Source organism: Phragmites australis, chromosome 5, assembly GCF_958298935.1.
Source record: "Phragmites australis chromosome 5, lpPhrAust1.1, whole genome shotgun sequence".
NCBI lineage: Eukaryota > Viridiplantae > Streptophyta > Magnoliopsida > Poales > Poaceae > Phragmites > Phragmites australis.
The window spans coordinates 30,773,385-30,793,491 of NC_084925.1; the positions used below are offsets into that span (position 1 = coordinate 30,773,385).

The 20,107-nt window shown below is 43.0% G+C and overlaps 2 protein-coding genes across 4 annotated transcripts; one reads left to right on the plus strand and one right to left on the minus strand.

The window, feature by feature from the left end:
* Positions 1–5,285: 5,285 nt before the first annotated feature.
* LOC133919199 (DNA mismatch repair protein PMS1) lies at positions 5,286–13,958 on the minus strand. Of its 3 annotated transcripts, none has more exons than XM_062363512.1 (12): positions 13,601–13,958; positions 13,185–13,508; positions 11,730–13,067; positions 11,130–11,371; positions 10,911–11,037; positions 10,460–10,528; positions 10,266–10,339; positions 10,020–10,085; positions 6,728–6,831; positions 6,466–6,647; positions 6,196–6,295; positions 5,286–5,596 (listed from the first exon to the last, which is right to left on the minus strand). In XM_062363512.1, the coding sequence occupies exons 1-12, from the start codon at positions 13,850–13,852 to the stop codon at positions 5,568–5,570; spliced, it is 2,907 nt and encodes a 968-aa protein (XP_062219496.1). In that variant the 5' UTR covers positions 13,853–13,958; the 3' UTR covers positions 5,286–5,567. The 3 variants fall into 3 exon arrangements, with proteins under 3 accessions (XP_062219496.1, XP_062219495.1, XP_062219497.1); XM_062363511.1 differs by having other exon boundaries at positions 11,130–11,380; XM_062363513.1 differs by lacking the exons at positions 5,286–5,596; positions 6,196–6,295; positions 6,466–6,647; positions 6,728–6,831 and having other exon boundaries at positions 10,262–10,339; positions 11,130–11,380.
* Positions 13,959–16,592: 2,634 nt separating this feature from the next.
* LOC133919200 (uncharacterized) lies at positions 16,593–19,842 on the plus strand. Its single transcript, XM_062363514.1, has 3 exons — positions 16,593–16,751; positions 17,047–17,137; positions 19,334–19,842. Exons 1-3 carry the CDS (start codon positions 16,682–16,684, stop codon positions 19,470–19,472), a joined length of 300 nt encoding a protein of 99 aa, XP_062219498.1. The 5' UTR covers positions 16,593–16,681; the 3' UTR covers positions 19,473–19,842.
* The last annotated feature ends 265 nt before the right edge of the window (positions 19,843–20,107 follow it).

Below are 20,107 nucleotides of genomic sequence, written 5' to 3' on the forward strand. Positions count from 1 at the left end.
ATCGGCCTCCGTAAGCACTGAAACAGTACTTGGTATCCTTAAGAGCTACAACCCTGCACTCAACACACCAGTAGTGATAGAGGGGTTTGATTGCACCATAGAGGAAGCAGCAGAATTTATTCTCCACGTCAAGCCTGTAGTTCCTGCCTTTGTTGAGTCATTAGGGCTTAGCCTGCATGACGATGACAGTGAGGGAAGTCCCTCAAGGTGATGGTCTATTTGACTCAAAACATTCAGAATTTATTTCGTGGTCTGGGAATGTTTTAAAAGTACTGCTATTGTAAAACCCCAACCCGGGGTCTTGTGCTTCCCGTATCAGTCCCTGTATCAAGTAGCTGATATGCACAGTATAACAGTTGTAGTATCATAGCCAAATTTTATACATAAGTATTAAGATTCAGAGTACAAAATGTTACAAACCAAACCATATATTATAAATCTAGCCAAACGGCCAGCAAAACTCAGCAGAAAGCAACGACCCAAAGCCACAAGCAGCTAGGGTGTGAACGTGACCTCTAAGACTACTATTCATTCTCGTCTTCACCTCCGGCGAAGTCGGCATCGGCTTCCTTATCTGAATGATAGCAAGAATGAGTACGGAAGGTACTCAGCAAGCCCTATACTACTTCAAGGTGTTGATAGATGCATAAAGGGGTAATTCAAGGATACGATTTTACGATTTAGTTTTAAGCGTAAAGCAGTTTATGTAGGTATTCAATTGTATCATTTATGATTGACTTTAAAATAGTTTAAATAGTTCAAAACTATGTAACAAGCTATATCTAGGGGTTTTCGGTCCTGGGAGGGGCTACACCTCACTCCACAGTCCCTATCATCACCTCTGGTCTACCTCTAGTACCACGCAGCTTCTAGGAGCCAGTAACATCATCACACAGACATCTATTCCACACACTCACTCATCAAGACACATGCACTCGGAGTCTAGTCACAAAGGTTCTACCTTCGCATGTCTATGACTGTGGACACAGCTATTCGAATAGTTTTACACTCTACTGAGCCTGTACACTGTACCCATACGATATGCACAGCCTCCAACCATTGCAAGTGGAGGAGCAAATCATACCGAGATACTTCAATCACCTTTCCTGCCGTGATTTTCTACGAGACACCCCAAGTCACAGAGTCCTTAGATTGAATACCAGATTGGCTATGATGTCTCTCAAAATATTCAGATAGAGGGGCAGATGGACACTTGGCCTCTCACTGCTCCCCAATCTCCTAGTATGATGCCCAACCCAGTCACATGAAGAAAAGTCAAGTCCTGCCCATTCAGGACATGTGGTTGCACAGAGTTGCTTAAGCATGGCGGTGAAATGACTCTGTCCTTATGTGGCCATGGTGGGTATCTTCTGGCAGTGAATATCACAGAGGTAACTAAAGCCCTCAAGAGCATCCTCGTCCAGAGTACTACGCCACCTGGCCCCGCCAAAATAGTTTTCACCCATTTTTACACACCACCCTCCACATCCCACATGGCATCAAAGATTTCACAACCATTAAGGATTCATGGTATATGAGTTATCATTGATAACAGTAAATCGTATCTCTGAGGAGAGGTGTTTTAAAAGCGATGTCTCCGAGAAAACGTATTCAATCCTAAACATGCTAGATATCAAGGCGTTATCCGTCATTAATATATATAACAACAGGTAATCCTAGGGTGATATGTATTTTGGATGAAACATTTAAGATATAGCAAATGTCGATAGGATTAACTATTACAAGCAATTCATAAAAGAGTAGTACATAGCACATGCGATATAAGTCCAGTTTTAGTTGATCATGTAGATTAGTTGAAAACATAAGTTCAATATGATCAAGGAGATAGGACTTGCCTTCTCCGTGGTTTTCTTCAACATTCTGGTTGTAGTCAGGATCTTCCTCGTTCCTGATGCTTCCCGTGCAGCACTCGCCGAATTCTGGCGGATCTGTAATCATGACTACGATCATTAACGGGCTATACTAGAGAAGAATCAAATAACACCAAACGAAAAACCAAATGAGCCCTAATAGATATCACACTGTGATAGATAGGTAGATCTCGAGTTTAGATGAATTTTTATGAAAGAATCACCGAAATCATAGCCAGAACGGAAAAGTTATTGCTCCCAAAAGATCTAATCTAAAATTAAATCAAGAAAAATATGAATTTGCACTATTCATAGATGGGAACCAATTGAACAGTAACCTGGTGGGGCCCACATGAATAGTACTCAGTTGGGTCGGAATGGGCTCCAATTGGCTCTGGTCTGGGCTTGGATGGGCTAGGCTAGGATGCACAGTACCAGGCTGTACCTCACTGACTTGCTCGGGTAGGTCTAGTCGGTTCGCAGGCTGCAAAGTTGGGCCGGCCCACTGGGGTGAGGCCTTTGGTGGCTGGGCTGGCAGGCCGGTGGTGTGTGAGCCGAGCCATGGTCCACTCGGCGGGGCTGCACAGGCGTGAGAGCATGATTGTTGGCCAGTAGTGCAGCGAAGGGGATTAGCCGGCGGTGAGCAATCAAGGCGGAGCCGCGCCAGAGAGCTCTTTGGAATCGTGCTCCCGGTGAGGACTCACGATGATGAAGATGTGACGGGCATCTACGCACTACGGGGAATTCGTCTAGAAGCTTGTTGATGGCAGGTGGTGCCAGACGGTGGTCGGGAAAGACGGCGGCGTCGCGGAGAAACTGGACAGCATCACCCCTTAACTACGCGTGGTCGACTTGCATGGAAAAGGGGCCTAAATCTCCCTGGGCTACTCGGCACGAAGGTCGGACCATACATAAGGGCATAAGCACGCTGGCAATGACCATGGCATGGCAGCGGAGGACCAAATGCATGGCTGCACGCGGTCGCGTGAAGAGAGAGCATGCTAACAACGACCTGCTAGCTAGGAGGGTGCGCGAGGGGACCGGAATACTCATCGAGCATGAAAATGGCAAGAAGCTGGATGGTGGCTAGCAAAGCGACCATGGAGTGGCTCGGCTTCTAGCGTGGGGGGGGGGGGCTCCCCTCAGGCTTCTGGTTGATGGAGAGCGACATAGGGACAACATCGAGATTGTGGTGCTTCTCGGTAGCTCGTGGGGAAGAATTGGTGATGTCAGAGCTACAGTGGCAAGAATGACGATGGTGCGGTGCGGTGGTGGTGGCGAAGTGGGGAAACACAGATAGAGACCGAACCTCTCTATTTATAGAGGGAGAGGACGCTGTGAGGCGGTGCAGTGCTTGCATAACACGATCGTCTGTGAGCTGAGCTGTGGTGAGGTGGTGAGGCATCGCCCACCTTTATTTCCACAGCATGGCCGGACTGCGTTGGCCACGTGCGTGCACGGGCGTGGAAGTTGCACGGCGTCAGGCGCTCGGGCGGTGTGCTGTGAGGGCAGAGAGAGAGAGGAGAGAGAACGAGAGTGCTAAGAGATGTCGCAGGGGTGACGAGAAAGTCGTCGGCGCATTTATTGTGCTGGCTGTCACGGTGACGCAGTGTCACGCTGGAGGAGAGGGAGGAAGATGCTGGAGGACGAGCACGGGATGGGCGATACATGGACGACCGGGGCTCGCTCGCTCGCTCGCTGGCGCTGGCGAGCGGGCTGGTCGGTGTGCGAGGAAGCTGGGCCGGCAGCACGGTTGCGGCCCAGGCAGGGGAGAAGGGAGCCAGGCCGATTGGGTTGGCTTGTTGGGTTGCGCCGAGAGGGAAAAAGGAGAAGCGGTCTGAGGAGAGAAAGGGATTAGGCCTGGGTGAAAATGAGAAAAGGAAAAGAATTACCTTTATTAGGGAGCAGTATGAACCGAAGGTTCAAGAGCTGAAAGGTCTAGTATTTGTTTCTAAATGTGAATTTTTAATTGATGAAGTAATATTGTTTTGTTCACTGTGACCGTAAATACAAAGTGAAAATAGAAAACGCAAGAAGTGTATCCCAAGATTAATGCATAGTCACAATCGTTGAAAAGATTTGAAGAAAGCACGAGTTTTTTTTAGGTGTTTATTCTCATGTTATTGCATAGCTATAGATCGTTGAGGAAATCAATAGAACAACTACATGGGTGGATCGAGATTCGAATAGAGCTGCAGCAATTGACGAAAGAGGAAGACAGGGATTGTGCTCGTTGCTTATATAGCCGAGGACGGCCACGGCGACGCCCCCGCAGCAGATGAAGGACGTGACGATGCAGTAGATGCGAGACACCGCATCCGAGAGGGCAACGACGAAGCTCCCAGCGCGATTGGTGTTAGGATTGATGCATCTCGATTTCGTACAATAATGTCGGCGGCTGGGTTTTGGCTCGTCGGTCGGAGATGAGAGAGAAAAGGGGTAGCGCGGAGGAGGAGGTGGCCTCACCGAGGGGCATGGAGGTGGAGTCTGGGTACGGCGACGGCATCTTGCGGGAGTGTCGGCCGCTCAAGAGTAGACGACGGGGATCTGTGGCGCGCAATGCTTCGGGATTCTTGTGCAGCGAAGGAGACGGGAGCACGGGAGATGGGGGAAAAGCTCGAATCGTCGAAAGCTCCAGAGCACCGGGCACACGAGCCACACATCTATCACGGCAGATCCGACCATCTAGCACAGTGATTCAACGATCTTCAAAATCTTGCTGACGTGGCGCAACCAGGGTAGAGATAATGGACGGCAAATACTAGTAATAGATAGATCCTCTAGAAGCCGGTCTATCCGTAGTCCAAAAGTGTTTTGGATTGCCAGCCATGCTATGCCCAGACCTTCCAGATAAGAGACTAACGGGTTGTTTAGTTCTTGCCCTAGAAAAGCCAAGCGAAAATTTGGCTATGTCTAGAAAATTTAGCTTGTTTGATTCAAGTCTAAAATTTGATTGATTCAAGTCCAAAATTTGATCACGCCTTGAAAATTTTGGCCAACTAAATTTTTTCTATAACAAAACTAGATAAGATTTTGACACTCAAATTAGCCACTCCAATTTTTAGTCAGTCAAAATTTTAGTTTTGCCTCAAACTAAACACTTTTTAGTATAACCAAATTTTGACATAACTCCAGTTTTGATATGACCAAATTTTGGCTTTTCTTCCTGAGAACGAGAACCAAACAGCCTCTGAAAATCCGTTTCCATGGATGTTTGAAATTGGGCTTTGTAGGCAGCCGCTGAATATTCACCAAATCAATGATGATGCATGAATCAAGTACGAGAGTGACTACATTACGAAAATCCAACGGCGAAGATCGTACAGTTTGAAGTTCCTCACTGCCTTCCAAAAAGGCGCAGCATGACACCATATGAAAGTAGGAAATTAAGTAGCACAGAAAATACAGTGATGGTAATCATCAACCAGCTCGCCAAATTCAAAGCTTTTCTTTGCCAAATTAAATAAAACGCTGTCCCTGGACAAAGAGTGCCATAGATTTACCACAGGCAAAGGAATCCGTTGATAGACGGGAAAGTATCGTTCTGCAACAGGTGGGTGCTTAGGCCTGGAGGGGCGCACATATGCACACGTTACAAGCCATATTGGCCATGGAGCTAGAAACCTTCTTCCATTGGGAGCAGCGAAAACGGGACGGCCTAAGCCCAGCATGATCCGCCGATCAGCTGAGCCATCCTCAAAACGTCGCATCTGATACTGCAGAATCTTTGGAACATTGGAAAGAGATTTATAAATGTGCGAGTCAAAGGAATTCCACTTAAGTTTTGAAGAGCGTAAATGGGTGTTCTTTTGTCAGATTATGTGTATCATGTGATTACTTTGGAAAAGTAACTAAACATTCGGAGCGGATAACACAACTTCATGCAAGACCGAAGACAAACTGATCTGATATTCCCAAAAATGTTTGCATATTTAAGAGAAGGCATATACCAAACAACTATTTTAAGAATAAGCAGTGAACCAGAATCTGCAGAAAAGCAAATAACTAAATTACTTAAGGAGAATCCATTAATGTTCTATAAGATTATTACGATAGGCAGTTTGTTCTTGTTGTACTGGAGTCCTTTTTTTCATTTTTTACATAATATGCTTATGTAAACTCCTTCAACTTTGTTTCTGTTAAAACAGTGTTCCGGTGCTCCCTCTATTTTTTTAAAATGCAATATGTATGAGTAAGTGCAGTTATGTACAACTAGTGTTTTGATATCCATCTGATCCACTTTTTTTTTTTGGAACATAAACAAGAACAAGTGATAGCCATGTAACTAGAGAAGGGCAGAGGTAACTGCTGACTCAACTCTTACCTTTGTTTTTTATAGCATGCAGATCAGCTAGGTGACGCATTGTTGGCCTCCCATGAGGACAGTTCCAAGGGGACCTTAATCCTGTTAGATTTTTAAGTATCTGAAGTGCAAAAGCAAAAGGACCGGTTATTGAGTATTTTGAAGGAATGTTTATCTTTCAGTGAGTGGTGACACAAAATGGAACGAAGCATTACATATGCTTCTGGAAAGTCAAAACGATATTTAAGTACCATAGAATTTCCATCAAAAGCTAATTGAATTTGGAATTACCTTCTTCATCTCGGCTTTTGTTAGTGGATCACCAATCATAGTAGACATTCTGCAAGCCCTCGAAGCCAACATAGCACGAACCCTCGAAGGGCAAATAGAATCAGTTCTATCCAGCTTGTAGCTACTGATTATTGAACAGTCTCCTTGACTATCAGCAAGCATGGAGATCAGCTCCTTTACATCTAAATCAAGGGAAATTAGAATAAGGCCATGTCTGACATGCACAAAAACAAACATTTACGACATGTGAGAATAATAATACCTTGGACACCAAAAGTAATATTTTTGCTGAATGGCACAGCTTTCAAAAGATAATGGTTACCAGGGGAAGCATGCAAATCTTCTGCCAAAACAAAACCATTTTTTCTGAAAATTGAGAACATGGAAGAAAACATGTGAGGCAACAAGAATTTGCTCAGTATTACTTATTAACCATTGTTAGTGAACAGATAAATTATATTTTTCATCAATATTGTTAGGAATAGCAACTTGTATTCAATAGTAGCATATATGGGCAATATATAGAATACACGAGGGAGTACAGGACAAGGACTCTAGTAACCTAACATATACGTAACGGATAAGGACTCTATATTCCTAACACCCCCCTGAAATGCAACGCGTATGCAATAGTGTTGCATTTGAAAGAGATGACACTAAATAATAAACTTGAGTAATACATCCAAAAAATTGTATCTTCAAAGCCGTCGTAGAGTGGAGCCTTGGTAATCCTATCGAATCAAGCCAAAGAAGTGCAATACGAAGCACATGAGTAGAGTCATGATGATGATAACAAAGAATGCCCTTGATCAAGAATCGCAGCAAAGCGACAATGAATAGCAAGATGACAAACGAAAATTATCACTAGAGCTACGGAAAGATCTAGATGGGCAAGTTGCATCAATAACGACGAGAAATGATTAGCGAAACAAGGATATAATTTAGCTAACCATGAAAGAAATCGACGAATGGGCAAAGGAATACATGGACTCGCACGGCATAGACGGACTCAAAGAGAGACAAGACTTGGATGTGGACGTAGCAGAAAACGACGACTAAAAACTTGATGCAAAAGAAGCTAGCAGCGTAGGCAAAGGTTAGCATGCAACATAACCAGCCAACAAGCTGAGCAAAGCAGAACAACAATACTGGCAGTCTGGACAGCACTGATAAATGGACGGCTCCTAGTAAAGCGACCCTTGATGTACCCAAAGAAAAGTAGTGCAACCAATGTGACTCCAACAGAAGAGACGTGAGCTGCCATGGCAATCATCTCCGACTTCCAAGAAGACAAGACCCCGCGGCAGCAGTAGACGACAGCAACGGTGGCCCACGACAAGGAAGCCCTCGCTACGGTGCTGGAGTCGAGCGTCGTGCAAGCGAGACGCCGACGGCGGGCGGAGACAGCAGAGGGCGAAGCCATGGGCAGCGGGATCCGCCGGCAAAGCAACCGATGACAGAGAGGAGCTGGCGACGAGATCCAGCAGTAGAGCAACCACTGGCGGTGACGGACCCAGGCGAACAGGGTAGATCCGGCGGGGTCGTGCGGGCGGTGGATCTAGCACGGTTAACTCTTGCAGACCACCCGGCTGGAGGGAGGCGGACGGGACCTGGTGACCATGCAGGCGAGCGACCGGAGGAGCTCCTGGCGCGGATCCGGCCCAAGGAGAGCCGGCGGCGAGGCAGGCAACGCCAGGAAGTCGGCAGCGGGAAAGCCATCGGCTGGGCGAGCAACCCCCCATGCGGACATGGGAGGGGCAGAGCTCGTGTTATAGGGGCCTAGGAGGAGGAGCAGGACAGAGCTTGCGAGCCAGGGGAGCAGCACGGGAAGCCAGCGAAGCACGAGAGCAGCGTGAGAGGCACGGGAGTGGGGCGAGAGGCACGGGAACAAGTAGATCCGACGGAGGAGAGCCGAATCCGACTAAGGAAGAGGAGAGAGAGCCGACGGGAAGGAGCCAGCAGTGAGGGAAAAGCCGACGGTGAGAATAGATCTAGATCTAAACGGGACGAGTTGCTGCATCCCGAAAAGAAAAACCTAAACCTAGTTGTGATATCATGTTAGAAATAACAACTTGTATTTAATAGTAGTCTATGAGGGCAATATATAGAGTACACTAGGAAGTACAGGATAAGGACTCTAATAACCTAACGTATACGTAATAGATAAGGACTATATTCCTAACAAATATAAGGTGCCAAGAGAGGAAAAAAAGTTTGCATGAAATCTGAAAGACCAAGTTGCACAATTGGAAAATTTTGCCATGCATGAATTGGTACTTTCAAAACTAAATAGAGACAGCACATAAAAATCGGAAGAAGAAAACTAGAAACGGTATATGAATAACATAAGTTATATGACAGACAGACTTTCACTACAGGAATGCAAAACATACTGCATAGTATTAGTTTTGAAAACAAATAGAGAAATTTAAATTAATTACAGACAACGAACGATATATGGATAGCATGAGTTGTGAACTATGGACAGATATTCCAAAATAAAATACAAAATAACAATGTGAATGTTATGTCTGTTAGAAGGAGAGGAGTGTATGAATGAATCGGTTGCATTGAACAGCCCCGATAGGGCATATACGCAGTACAAGACATGAGACCCCCCCCCGGGACCCTAGACTAGAGTACAATAGGGCATTATATGTTGTATGAGATCATTTTACCCTGAACACCCCCCCCCCCCCCAAAAGAAAAAAGCAAAGCGTATGCAATAGCATTGCATTTAAAAAGGTAAGGCACTAAACTATATAAACATCCGAAGTCCGAGTCTCCATCATGTCACCGTTGTGTGCAATTGCGAGGAGAAGCACAAGCAGCGGCAGCTGACACACCAAGGGACAACCAGGCAGTTATCCAGCATAATTAGGTGGCTCACCCAGGGGCAACCAGTGAAGACACTGGCAGAATACGGTCATACAAGCAGAGGCGCAAAGAAGTGTGGCTGCAGCAAGCAGAGGCCGCGGCTGCTACAAGCTATGCAAAAATCAGCTGATTAACGAGGAATTTGTGGACTCACACGGCATGGGCAAGCTCAAGAGAGAGTGCGGCGAACTTGGATAGACACGGCGATAGAATGACTATAATACGAGGCAGACACAAGCAGCACCAAGGATACTAGCAGCAGTGGGCAGCAGCACAAAAGATGGCACAGGTTAGGGATCCCGAAACAGCAGCGAGACAAGGATCACGATGCCATCATCCAACCAAAGCACAAGCACAGGCACAGCCCCAATCCTCCGCGAGTCCACGTGAAAGCTGATCCCCTTCTCACACAAGAAGAGAGAGAGGTCAGGGCAGTGGCAGCAGCATCGAAAGGTGGGCGAGCTCCAGGTGGAGACACACCCCCAAACCCTAGACTAGAGTACAATGACCATTTTGCCCTTAACAATCTCAACAAGCAAATGTTGGGTTTTAGATGTAATAAACATCTGGTCGCATAAGCAACTGAATACTACTGCATAAAAAGATATATATTCATCATTAAGTTATTTGATCCGACAGTTGAGCGGCTAAATTCAAGTAGTAAGACAATCCAATACCTGATAGTGCTCATGTGCATAGAAACGATTACTTCTTCCTCTGGTGATAGATCAAGCCTCAGTGGCCTGCATTTGAATATAATCACAAATACCCAACATAACTGAGGCATATGGCAAATGTTACAGATAAACATGATGTTACCAATTACGGAATCATACTTGGAAACACCCAACCATCACATAGAGGCATTGAGTTAGTTCAATGTACAGAAATAGCAGGTAAAAATGATGGGTTTGCTTACTCACTGGAGAAGAGGCTGTATGTTTAAAGTTGTCGATTGTGAAAGGGTCTCAAAGTTGTACTTCTCATCGGCGGCATGCTAATGACAAAATCAAAAGTTTAATCATTATACATGAGGCACCTTGCAAGTTGCAACCCACATATCCAGGGGCTTGTATGATGTTGTCACAGAATTACATTGACAAAGTATGTAAGATACCTGATCTACAATAAACAGGTCCTGATCAAGCTTTCCAATGATAAAACCAAGATTAAACTGCCCAACAACCTGAAAATGAAATCTATAGTTCTAAAAAACAATTGCATACAAGATAATATTTTAACACAGCAACCTACTTTCAAAGAATGAATATGCATCAAGTAAATAAACAAAGAGATTATAATAATAGATTGTCTTTAAGTTCTCTAGATTCATATTCCAGTTTTCTTGCAAGCTAGTTTCTAAGTTTCCAGAATCTGCCCATACTGGTCACTCAAAGCACAGAATGAGTGTCAACATACCCATTCACCATTGAGAGAAAAAAGCCATCACTGAGATAGCTCAAAGCACTTCCATCCATGAATTCCATGATATATTTTATAGTATAAGTTCACATAGAGCCTTAACAAAAAAGAACGAAAATCTGAAAATATAAAGTTATGCCAAGCACCTCCATCTCTCCAAAATCATCTTTACTGAAAAGCCTGTCCAACTCATCGGTGGCTGCAGCTGACAAATTCAATTTTGCCTCATCACCTAAGGGTACATAAGTATCCAGTGTTGCAGCTTTATAGCACCTACATAAGGACAATGCACTATTCATTCGGGAAACAGTAACAAAAATCCTGATGACAACATAAGTTGTTTGTAATAACAGCAGGAATGTTACCTTGTATTTTTCTCAAGACAATATGCTTTATCTGCATGTGACGTCATAAAACCAATCTTTCTTCTTCTCCTAAGTTCAGCAACCGTAAATTGTTTAATGGGATATTGTACTGATGTAGAACATACTGCACCCCTATTGTCAAAATCATGAGCATCAGGCAAAGGACCATCGGTCAATGTATTCTGATGTTCCATATCTGAATATTTATCAGGAGCACCAGAGTTTGAAAGGCATCGATCAGGCTGATCATCCTGCAAGGATTCAGTAGTCAATCCTATGAAGTGATGAGAAACTTTTTTCTTTTTGGAATTGGGCTCATACTGAATCACAACCTAGCTAATCAAAGAACCTATTCCAGAAGCAAGGAGTTGCAAAATGCCAAAAGTAGATTGATGATGACTAATTCACAAGTTTAGAAATTGACCATGAACTCTAAATGTAAGATCAGCAGGCAAAGCACTTAACAAGAGTGCCAAGAACAAGTGAGCAAGCAAAGTACGAACAGGGACAAAAATAAGCAAAGGCATTGGCAGTAGTCCAATCCCCTCTAGAAATCTAATGGAAAGGGCTGCATATCTGACTTGCAACAGGTTTGCTTACCACATCAGGTTCTGTAGTGTGAACATCACGTGGACCTAATCGAGGCAATTCCATACCACAGGTCCCAATTTTAGGTGGTTTAGAATGCGGTGAAACATCTGTTCTCTCAGATACAAATGATTGTGGGGAATTATGTTGTAAAGAGTTTGTTTCCCGAGGCAAATTGAACTCAGGAATATTAGATATGCTTGAGCTTAATGCAACTGGTGAATTTGCTTCTAAATTTCTTCTCCTCACTTGTTCTGAGCATGTCCCGCTTCTCAGCACTGGAGTTTCAGAAATAAGATTGCAATCGTCTTCATGCTTCCGCTTGTTTAGTGATACAGTGTTTGCTTCCAAACTTGTTCTCTTCACTTGTTCTGAGCATGTCCCTCTTCTCAGCACTGGAGCTTCAGAAATAAGATAGCAATCTTCTCTGTGCTTCCGCTTGTTTAGTGATACAAAGTCCATCAGAGAAGATTGAACAATACTTGAATGGGTAGACTTTGCAGCAAGCCCAGTTCTAAAATGATTTCCTCCCGGTGAATAACCTTTTCCTTCTTTAAACGGTCTTTTTGGCTGCTCATACGAGAAGGATGGAAGCCAAGCAGATCTATCAACCTGAGTGGCTGGGGCTCTTGACAAGGGGCTCGCATTGCTATCTGTAGCTTCAATGGCTACCCTGGTCACTGAAGAAGACACTTTCTGATTCTCTGGTGAAACCTCATCCTCGCTATCTGTTTCTTCCTTGTCATCACTGTTTTCAGGAGATGAAATATTTTCCTCTGCTATCAAATTTGTATCTTCATTACGCTCATCAATAACAGGATCCTCTTCCTTTTCAGGATCTTCGATGTGATTGATGGAGAAACTGCACTGCTGAGGGCAGTACAGGTTTTCAATAGCTTCCCGTAAAGATCGCAGAATCATACTTTCAGACGAGAAGAAAACTTTCCTCTTATCAGGTGCGACATTCACATCATACGATTTAGTTGGAATGCAGAAATCCAGGATAGCCACAGGATATTGCTTGGCATTTGAGCTTCTGTACAGCTCATTCACCAGTTTTGTGACCTTTGGCATATCAACAGGTCTGCCATTCACATAGAAGAATTGTCTATCTCCTGAATTGCGACCAGTACCAGGTCCAGGTTTTGAAAGAAAACCTTCTATTTGGCAGTCATCTGAGATGGTAACACTGAAGGGCTCGAGACATTTGAAAGTGTTTAAACTGAATACGGTAATGATATTGTCTTTCATTGAACTGCTTCCTTGAGTTCTAAGCACCACCATTTTAGAATTTTTGCTGACGGTATTGGTGCAAAGCAATCTGACCCCTTTTGCAATCAAGGCATAAGCCTAGCACAGGTAAGATACAAAGATTAGTAACAGAAATGGGGAGCAGCTACCTTGAACATTTGATATCCTCACGCGAAAGTGCTAAGAAAACTTAGAAACAGAAACGGAAAAACTCACATTCAGCAGAGAGATCACTTTCCCATACTCCTTCCGAATATTCCTTCTAAACTCCTTGCTCCGGACTGGCAAGGTGGAGAAAAATTTCTCGACGGTCACCGTGGTGCCCACCTGCCGCGCGGTCTTCCTCTCGTTGATTACCACGCCCGAGTGCTCAAACTCCAGGTGCGTCCCCACCGGCTCATCCTTGGTCCTCGTCTCAACCGTCAGTTTCCCTAGCGCGCAGAGCGAGCTTAGCGCTTCCCCACGGAACCCGAAGGTGACCACGGAGTTGAGATCCGAGAATTCCGATATCTTGGATGTGTGGTGCTTAAGAGCAAGCGCCTAGGTTCAGCGACTTGGTTAGCAACTAATAATCCACAACTATGTCTAACGGCAGGGGGGAATGGGGGGAAATCACCATCGGAGCAGCTCACCTGGTAGTTGATGGGCGAGATGCCGCATCCGTTGTCGGCGACCTTGAACCACTCCTCGCCGTATGCCTTGAGGCTGACCTCGACGGAGGTGGCGCCGGCGTCGAGGCTGTTCTCGACGAGCTCCTTGACGGCGGAGGAGAGGTCGAAGATGACCTGGCCGGAGCAGATACGGTGCACCACCGCCCTGTTGATCGGCTTGATCGCCGGCGAGGAGTCGCCACGGCCGCCTCCTCCTGTTCCTCCTCCCGCCATTCCCCCCCTAAACCCTACGCGCCGCTCGGTTGGAGAGGGAGGGGGTTTTCGTCGGCTTCACCCCTCTCGAACCCGCGCTACTGGCGAGTGGTAATCGGTAACGGTGTGATTGGTTGCTCCATGATTTAGGCCCATGTTTATTTTCTGCTTCTAATTCGATTTTTACTACTAACATAAGCTAGAAGTTAAAAGTCAGAATAAATAAAATTTTAGAGGAGGAAAATAAATTAAAACTAAGAAACTAGCTAAGATATGTTTTTCTAAAAAGCTATGTACTGAGAAGCTAAAAATTTATTATAGAAACCAACAACCTATTTTCAAAAACAACTTTTCAGATAAGCCAAAAGCACAGCTTTCAGACCAGCTCAAAAACAGAAGTTCAAATAAACAGGCCCTAGTCCGTTTGGATGTATATTTCGATCCATATATTTAGAGTGTTTAGTTAGTTATATCTATTTTTATAGATTAGTTAAAGATAACAGTATTTAGTTGATTATATTCATTTGGATAGATTAAATTGAGTTTTTTTTATAGATTAAATCTGAGATCGTACAAACGGATGTAAGAATTGAGACGGTAATTGGTTACATATATGAAGATAATTTTGTGACACCGAGAAGTAAAAATATTTGCATGAGTAGATACAAAAGTTCATATTTATCAGATCAGACTAAAATAATATATACAAATAACTAAATATATTTCTCTTTTAAAATTGTACATATCCGTCGAGACATGTTGTTACTCGAGAAACCAATCAGACCCCAAGTGATTCTGAGTAGCGAGATGCATCTGCCTCATGTGGGCCTTCATGTGGGCTTAGCCCAACTCAGATAGATGACTCTGAAAAATGGGTTTTTTTTAAAAGAAGTTTTATGCCCACCTTTTTCGTAATATAGGAATTTCACCGCGATGGCCTCCTGGCAGCAGGACACTGCTTAGCAAAATAAAACTAATTGTCCTCAGCACATAAGATAGATTAGTTGCTTGTTTTGTACATTTATTTTTGTGAAATGTTTATTTTTGCAACAAAACCTATATTTTATACAAAATAGTTCCATATTCTATAAAAAATGTATTTTGGACATATACGAATTCATGTTCTAGAAAAATATGAATGTGTCCTCATGAGAAGGCTCAACCGTTATGGATAATATACCTTCTCATCCATTATGGATAATATATACAGCTCATGGATGATTGAGAGTTTTGAGTTACAAGTGTTGCTGTAACAAGAATTTAGCGTGTTGCTATCCTTCGGTGCCTGTTTTTTTCTATTTTTTTAGTCGACAAATCTCATCCATCAGATTAGAATCCAATGGACGCTAGATATTCTTCTTCCTCCTGACAGTTTTTTTCTCCGCACGAGTTTCTTTTTTCATCCCTTGCTTGCCCCACCATCGATCTTGCCGCCTCCCAAAGCATCCCTCTAAACCCGGCACCAACCCACCCCAAACCCTAATCCCCTCCCCTAACCTTATCGTCGCATATTCTTCTTCTTCTTCAGCGCATGTTCACACCATTAACTGAAATCGTTTGAGATTTTAGTCACCTAATCATTAGAAAGTGTGAAAAATTTAAGCCTCCATGATGTTTCACTCAGCACGAAGAAAGAAAATATCTTAGCGTCCAGCCTTCTTATCATCCTTGGTATCCAATTGGTGCTAACTCGCTCGGCCTACCCCTCCTACAATACTAACGTGCGAACTTGAATGTCTGCAAATTGAATCTTCTAAATGTCATTTTGAATGTTTCAAGTTCTCCTCTTAGTTAACTCACCGGATTTTTTTTAAGGACGCCGATATTCAGCTTATAAATAGAAAATACGTGTATATATGCGTAAAAATATTTTGAGGCCTTAGGTTCATATCGATGGTGAAGTTTGCTGAAAAAATAGAACTACTACGCGAACTCAACTAAAAAATGTTTCAACCTCACAAACAAGAATTAACCGAGGGTATGTCCGGATGACCATGACCTTAATCAGATCAGTGAGTCAGTCCGGTCGACTCGGTCAACCCCAAAACCACCCTCTCGCCCACCGGAAAAGCACAAGCCTGAGTTGGCTGCTACTGCATCCAAAGAACATGACGAATCCAAAGCAAACCACGCGAGGCGCGTTCCAGCTCGGCATGAGCTATTGGGTCGGATGATGGGCCTTGCCGGTATGGAGCATTAGGGAAAATCTTTTCCGCAATCAAGTAAATAGATGTAAATGTATAAATAGTGAATAATGTATGTCCGATTTTATTTATACGTTACGATTAATCCTATTATCAAATGTTATTTTGTATTATTTCGTTATCGTATGGAAGTTTTCTGCAAATCATCCCTCCACTTATGTGGATGGTGAAATTATTCGTAATCTTTTTATACGGATCCGATAGATGGTATTTATACATTTACACGTGTTTACTTTTTTTATTATATCAAAGAATTTGCCGTGTTGTTCCGTCCGACCGGTGTTTGACCGCGCAGCCGCCGCCCAGCAAAAACGTGCTGTTCTCGCGTTGGTTTTGTACAAAATAATAACAAAGTTAGAGAGAACAGGCAGATGCTTTTGGTCCCAAATGAAAATTTTGCAACCTCTTTCTTTCTTCGGCCGCAATAAAATTTAGAAGAAAAATATTTTTACGCAAGTGGCGATGGCGACATGTGAAAGGAATCCTATGGATAGTACACGAATACCACAATTTCCAAGGGCCAAAAACAAACATGCCCTCATATATAAGAAGAGCGAGACAGACTTCCCTTCCAGAACGAGGAGAAAGAACTCCAGAGGGAAAACAGGGCGAAAATCCGAAGGGAGAAGAGGAAAAGGCGAAGGAAATGGCGGACACACCGAGCAAGATTGAATCCATGAGGAAGTGGGTCATCGAGCACAAGCTCCGAGCCGTAGGTAACGCCTCGTCAAATTTTTAGCGGATTTGTTTTCTTCGCCCGGATCTAGCTTTTCAGCGTTGGTTTCCGATGTATCCCAAATCCCTGCAATTTATTTCTTTACCTTCCTCTTTCATGTTCTTAACGGTGTTTCACAATTTTGCTTACCAGATTCTATCACGAATTTGTGACTATATTTTCCTATTTTTCCGAGTTCTTTTGGGGAAAAATTAGTTTTTGTTCTATTGTGAGATTATTTCCCCCATATTGGATGTAATGTGTCCTGATCATTGCGATATTTTGTTGGAGAAAAGGTGGCCTCTGGCTCACTGGGATCAGCAGTTCAATCGCGTACAACTGGTCGCGGCCCAATATGAAGCCCAGCGTCAAGATCATCCACGCAAGGTTTGCTTATTTTGTCATTTAATTTCACTCCTGATTTCTGCGCATTTTCAATTACGGTGTGGGCCGTCTTGTATTATCATAAACAAGAATAACACATTTGATATTTACTTTTCTTAGATGCAATGACTAGATTGGTTTTGGGCATCTCACAGCAATATATTGTTTTTAAACACTACTACAACAGAAGGTTGATTTTCTTGACTGTGCATATGATTGTTTTCTGGAAAGCCGTTTAGGAGCTAATCTGTAATATGAACAGACCCAACCAACTTACATTATACCGAGATCTATAGGAAGTCTCGTTCATTTTACGGAAAATTTTACAGGGCAGTTACTTAATAGGCATAACATTGCTTAATAAATTCTAAAATCTCTGGCACAATTGGGTATTAGATTTGACATCAGAGTTGTGAAGGAAAGATTAGTGATCTGGCAATCTTTGGAATCTTATGACTGTAGGAGAAAATACTAGTTTTAATTGTTGTAACTGTTTGCAAGTGATTATGAAGTTGGTGATATTCGGCACAAGAACAATACATGGGATATTGTGGGGTCCTTGTTTGTTCTGCCTGAAGGGAAATAGTTGGTTTCCATTATTTTATATAAAGGAAATGGATTTATAAGGCTGCACATGATTGTGTGTTTTGTATAAGATTTGATTTCATAATTTATATTCAGGGTGAGTGTCTGACAGATAGTACCATATTATCTTTTTTAATGAGTAGTTTAACTCCTATAAGGGAGCAGGCATACCATTCTGCAGGGAATTTAAATTTTAGGAGCTTACTGGTTATTGCACATTTGCGCTTGATGATCCACCCAGATCTTAGGAACTTTCTGTTGTTTGCAATTTAGGTTCTTTCTAGTACGCTGGTACAATACGAGCTGTATAAAGTAATTTAGGTAACCTCTTGTTACTTAGATTAATATGGGTGGAGGGGTATCAAGATCTCTCTGTTCTTTGTGCACATCTATGCATTTGCTTATACTTATGGCCCATCCAGCCTAACAAGTAAACCCCCTACAGATATGCATTGTCCAATCCCTTATGAAAAAATAGTGGCCCATCTTAGATTGCAACATTTTTTTACCTATGAAATTGCACACCTCTTAGCTGCTGGTTCTCCTAATTTGGTACTTTTCCTGCAAGCCAACCTTGCCCAAGCCGAACTGCCAAAGTTGGGCACATTTACCAAATGTAGCTCATATTTGATCTGTTGCTATACCTATTGGCATGCGGCCAACAGTAGGCTAATCCTTTGTGCTTTCTTGTGATAAAATGTGACCAACACAGAGACTACCAAATCGATGACCCTAATTTTGGCAAGTTTTCAGGGCTTAGATGGTTGCATAAAGGGGAAAAAACTTAAAGCTAACATGGATTGTATTTGTACATAAAGCTTCCTCACGCTGAAGGGCTCTGGTGCTGAGATTAGAGGGTTAGAATACCAAGTTTTTAAAATGTAGATCTTCAACATGTTCTTGCAACTATGAAGCACTGTTATGTGCTGTAGTCTGCTGATGCACAGAACTACGCATCAAATCCTTGATGAAGCTTCATCTCGCTGTCACGCTGTAGCTGTTAATCAACCTCACCTCATCTAGTGCAGTAGGCAACAGTGTCTAGAAGATATTTGAACTGTATAATTGATCATTTTTCTGAATAAAACAATATGGGATTTTTAGAAACTTCGTTATTGTTGCTGATAATTGTTTTGCAATCTTAGCTTATTTCATGTACCAACGATTTAATCGTTTCCATTCTGTGTCATATTTTGCTATTTATTCGCCTCTAAGGTCTTAGCTCTTTTTGGTGAACATATATGGTGCCGTATATGTACTTCATTGCACATGCTTCTCTGTGGTAATTTCTCATAGTGCTCATTAGGGCTATTCAGAACGGGTTCAACAGCTTTAAAATGATATGCATGCAAATTTGATACAAGCTTCCAAGTTCCAACAGCAAGCTCGCATGGTTTTTGGATTACTAGTGCTTAAATTGGCAACCCATTGAAACCGCAGATGATAGTGCCCATGATTGCCCGTAGCCATTTCATGTATCGTGTAATGTAGAAACTTCAGCTGTTTAAATATGCTCGACTTGATTCCAGATGACTGTACTTATAACTCAATTTAATCATGCTACTATTTGATAACTCACAATCCTAACATCTCATAAACTGTTGACTTTTGCAGGTTGCATGCGCAGGCTCTAACCCTGGCTGCATTGGTTGGTTCTGCATGTGTGGAGTACTATGACCAGAAATATGGTTCTTCTGGACCAAAGGTGGACAAATACACAAGCCAATACCTGGCGCATTCGCATAAAGATTAAGATCGCCATGCTCGTTCCTGCATACCGGATTAATTTTGGGTTCATTTCTGGGTGCCCATGAGCTATGTCCCTGGATGCCGGATGGTTATTCTTTTTGTCTCCTTAATTGCAAAATGATAGTACTTGTTCCTGGGAAATGACAATGAGGGTGTAATACAGATATTATCTTCATAATTTAGCCTCAGGTTGCATTGTGTAACCTCACATTGTTGACAGTCTTGGATATTATTATCCTTTACAAGAAAAAAAGGAGAGAATTGCTGATTTGCACCGAAACTGTATGAGTTCCCTATGTCGTGTGTTGGGTTCTTTGTTCCTGTGTGCTTGTATACTAATGACAAGGCAAATGCAAAAATGGTTTTAACGATGATATGTTCGTGGATTATACCATATGCCATTTTTGGGACCAGGGGATGCCCTATCGGCCTTTGTAATCTAGTTTTATGGTGCTGTTAACCATAACATATCGTGTGAATATTTTAATGCAAATAATTTTGTTCATCGTCTCATCACTTTGTCTGTAATCTTTTTTTTTGGAAATAAAGATGGCGTCCTGTTATCTAGAAGAACATAATTTAACGTTGATGTTAACCAGAAAGCCGCCAAGCTCCAGATCGCTGCTTGTTCGCATGCTC

Excerpts from the sequence above, each read along its gene's own strand:
- LOC133919200 (XM_062363514.1), top strand. The coding sequence starts at position 16,682 with ATGGCGGACACACCGAGCAAGATTGAATCCATGAGGAAGTGGGTCATC. Across the intron at positions 16,752-17,046 it reads GCACAAGCTCCGAGCCGTAG|GTGGCCTCTGGCTCACTGGG; the intron begins GTAACGCCTCGT and ends GTTGGAGAAAAG. Across the intron at positions 17,138-19,333 it reads GTCAAGATCATCCACGCAAG|GTTGCATGCGCAGGCTCTAA; the intron begins GTTTGCTTATTT and ends TGACTTTTGCAG.
- LOC133919199 (XM_062363511.1), bottom strand. The coding sequence starts at position 13,852 with ATGGCGGGAGGAGGAACAGGAGGAGGCGGCCGTGGCGACTCCTCGCCG. Across the intron at positions 6,832-10,019 it reads ATGCACATGAGCACTATCAG|AAAAAATGGTTTTGTTTTGG; the intron begins GTATTGGATTGT and ends CTCAATTTTCAG. Across the intron at positions 6,648-6,727 it reads TATTACTTTTGGTGTCCAAG|ATGTAAAGGAGCTGATCTCC; the intron begins GTATTATTATTC and ends CCCTTGATTTAG.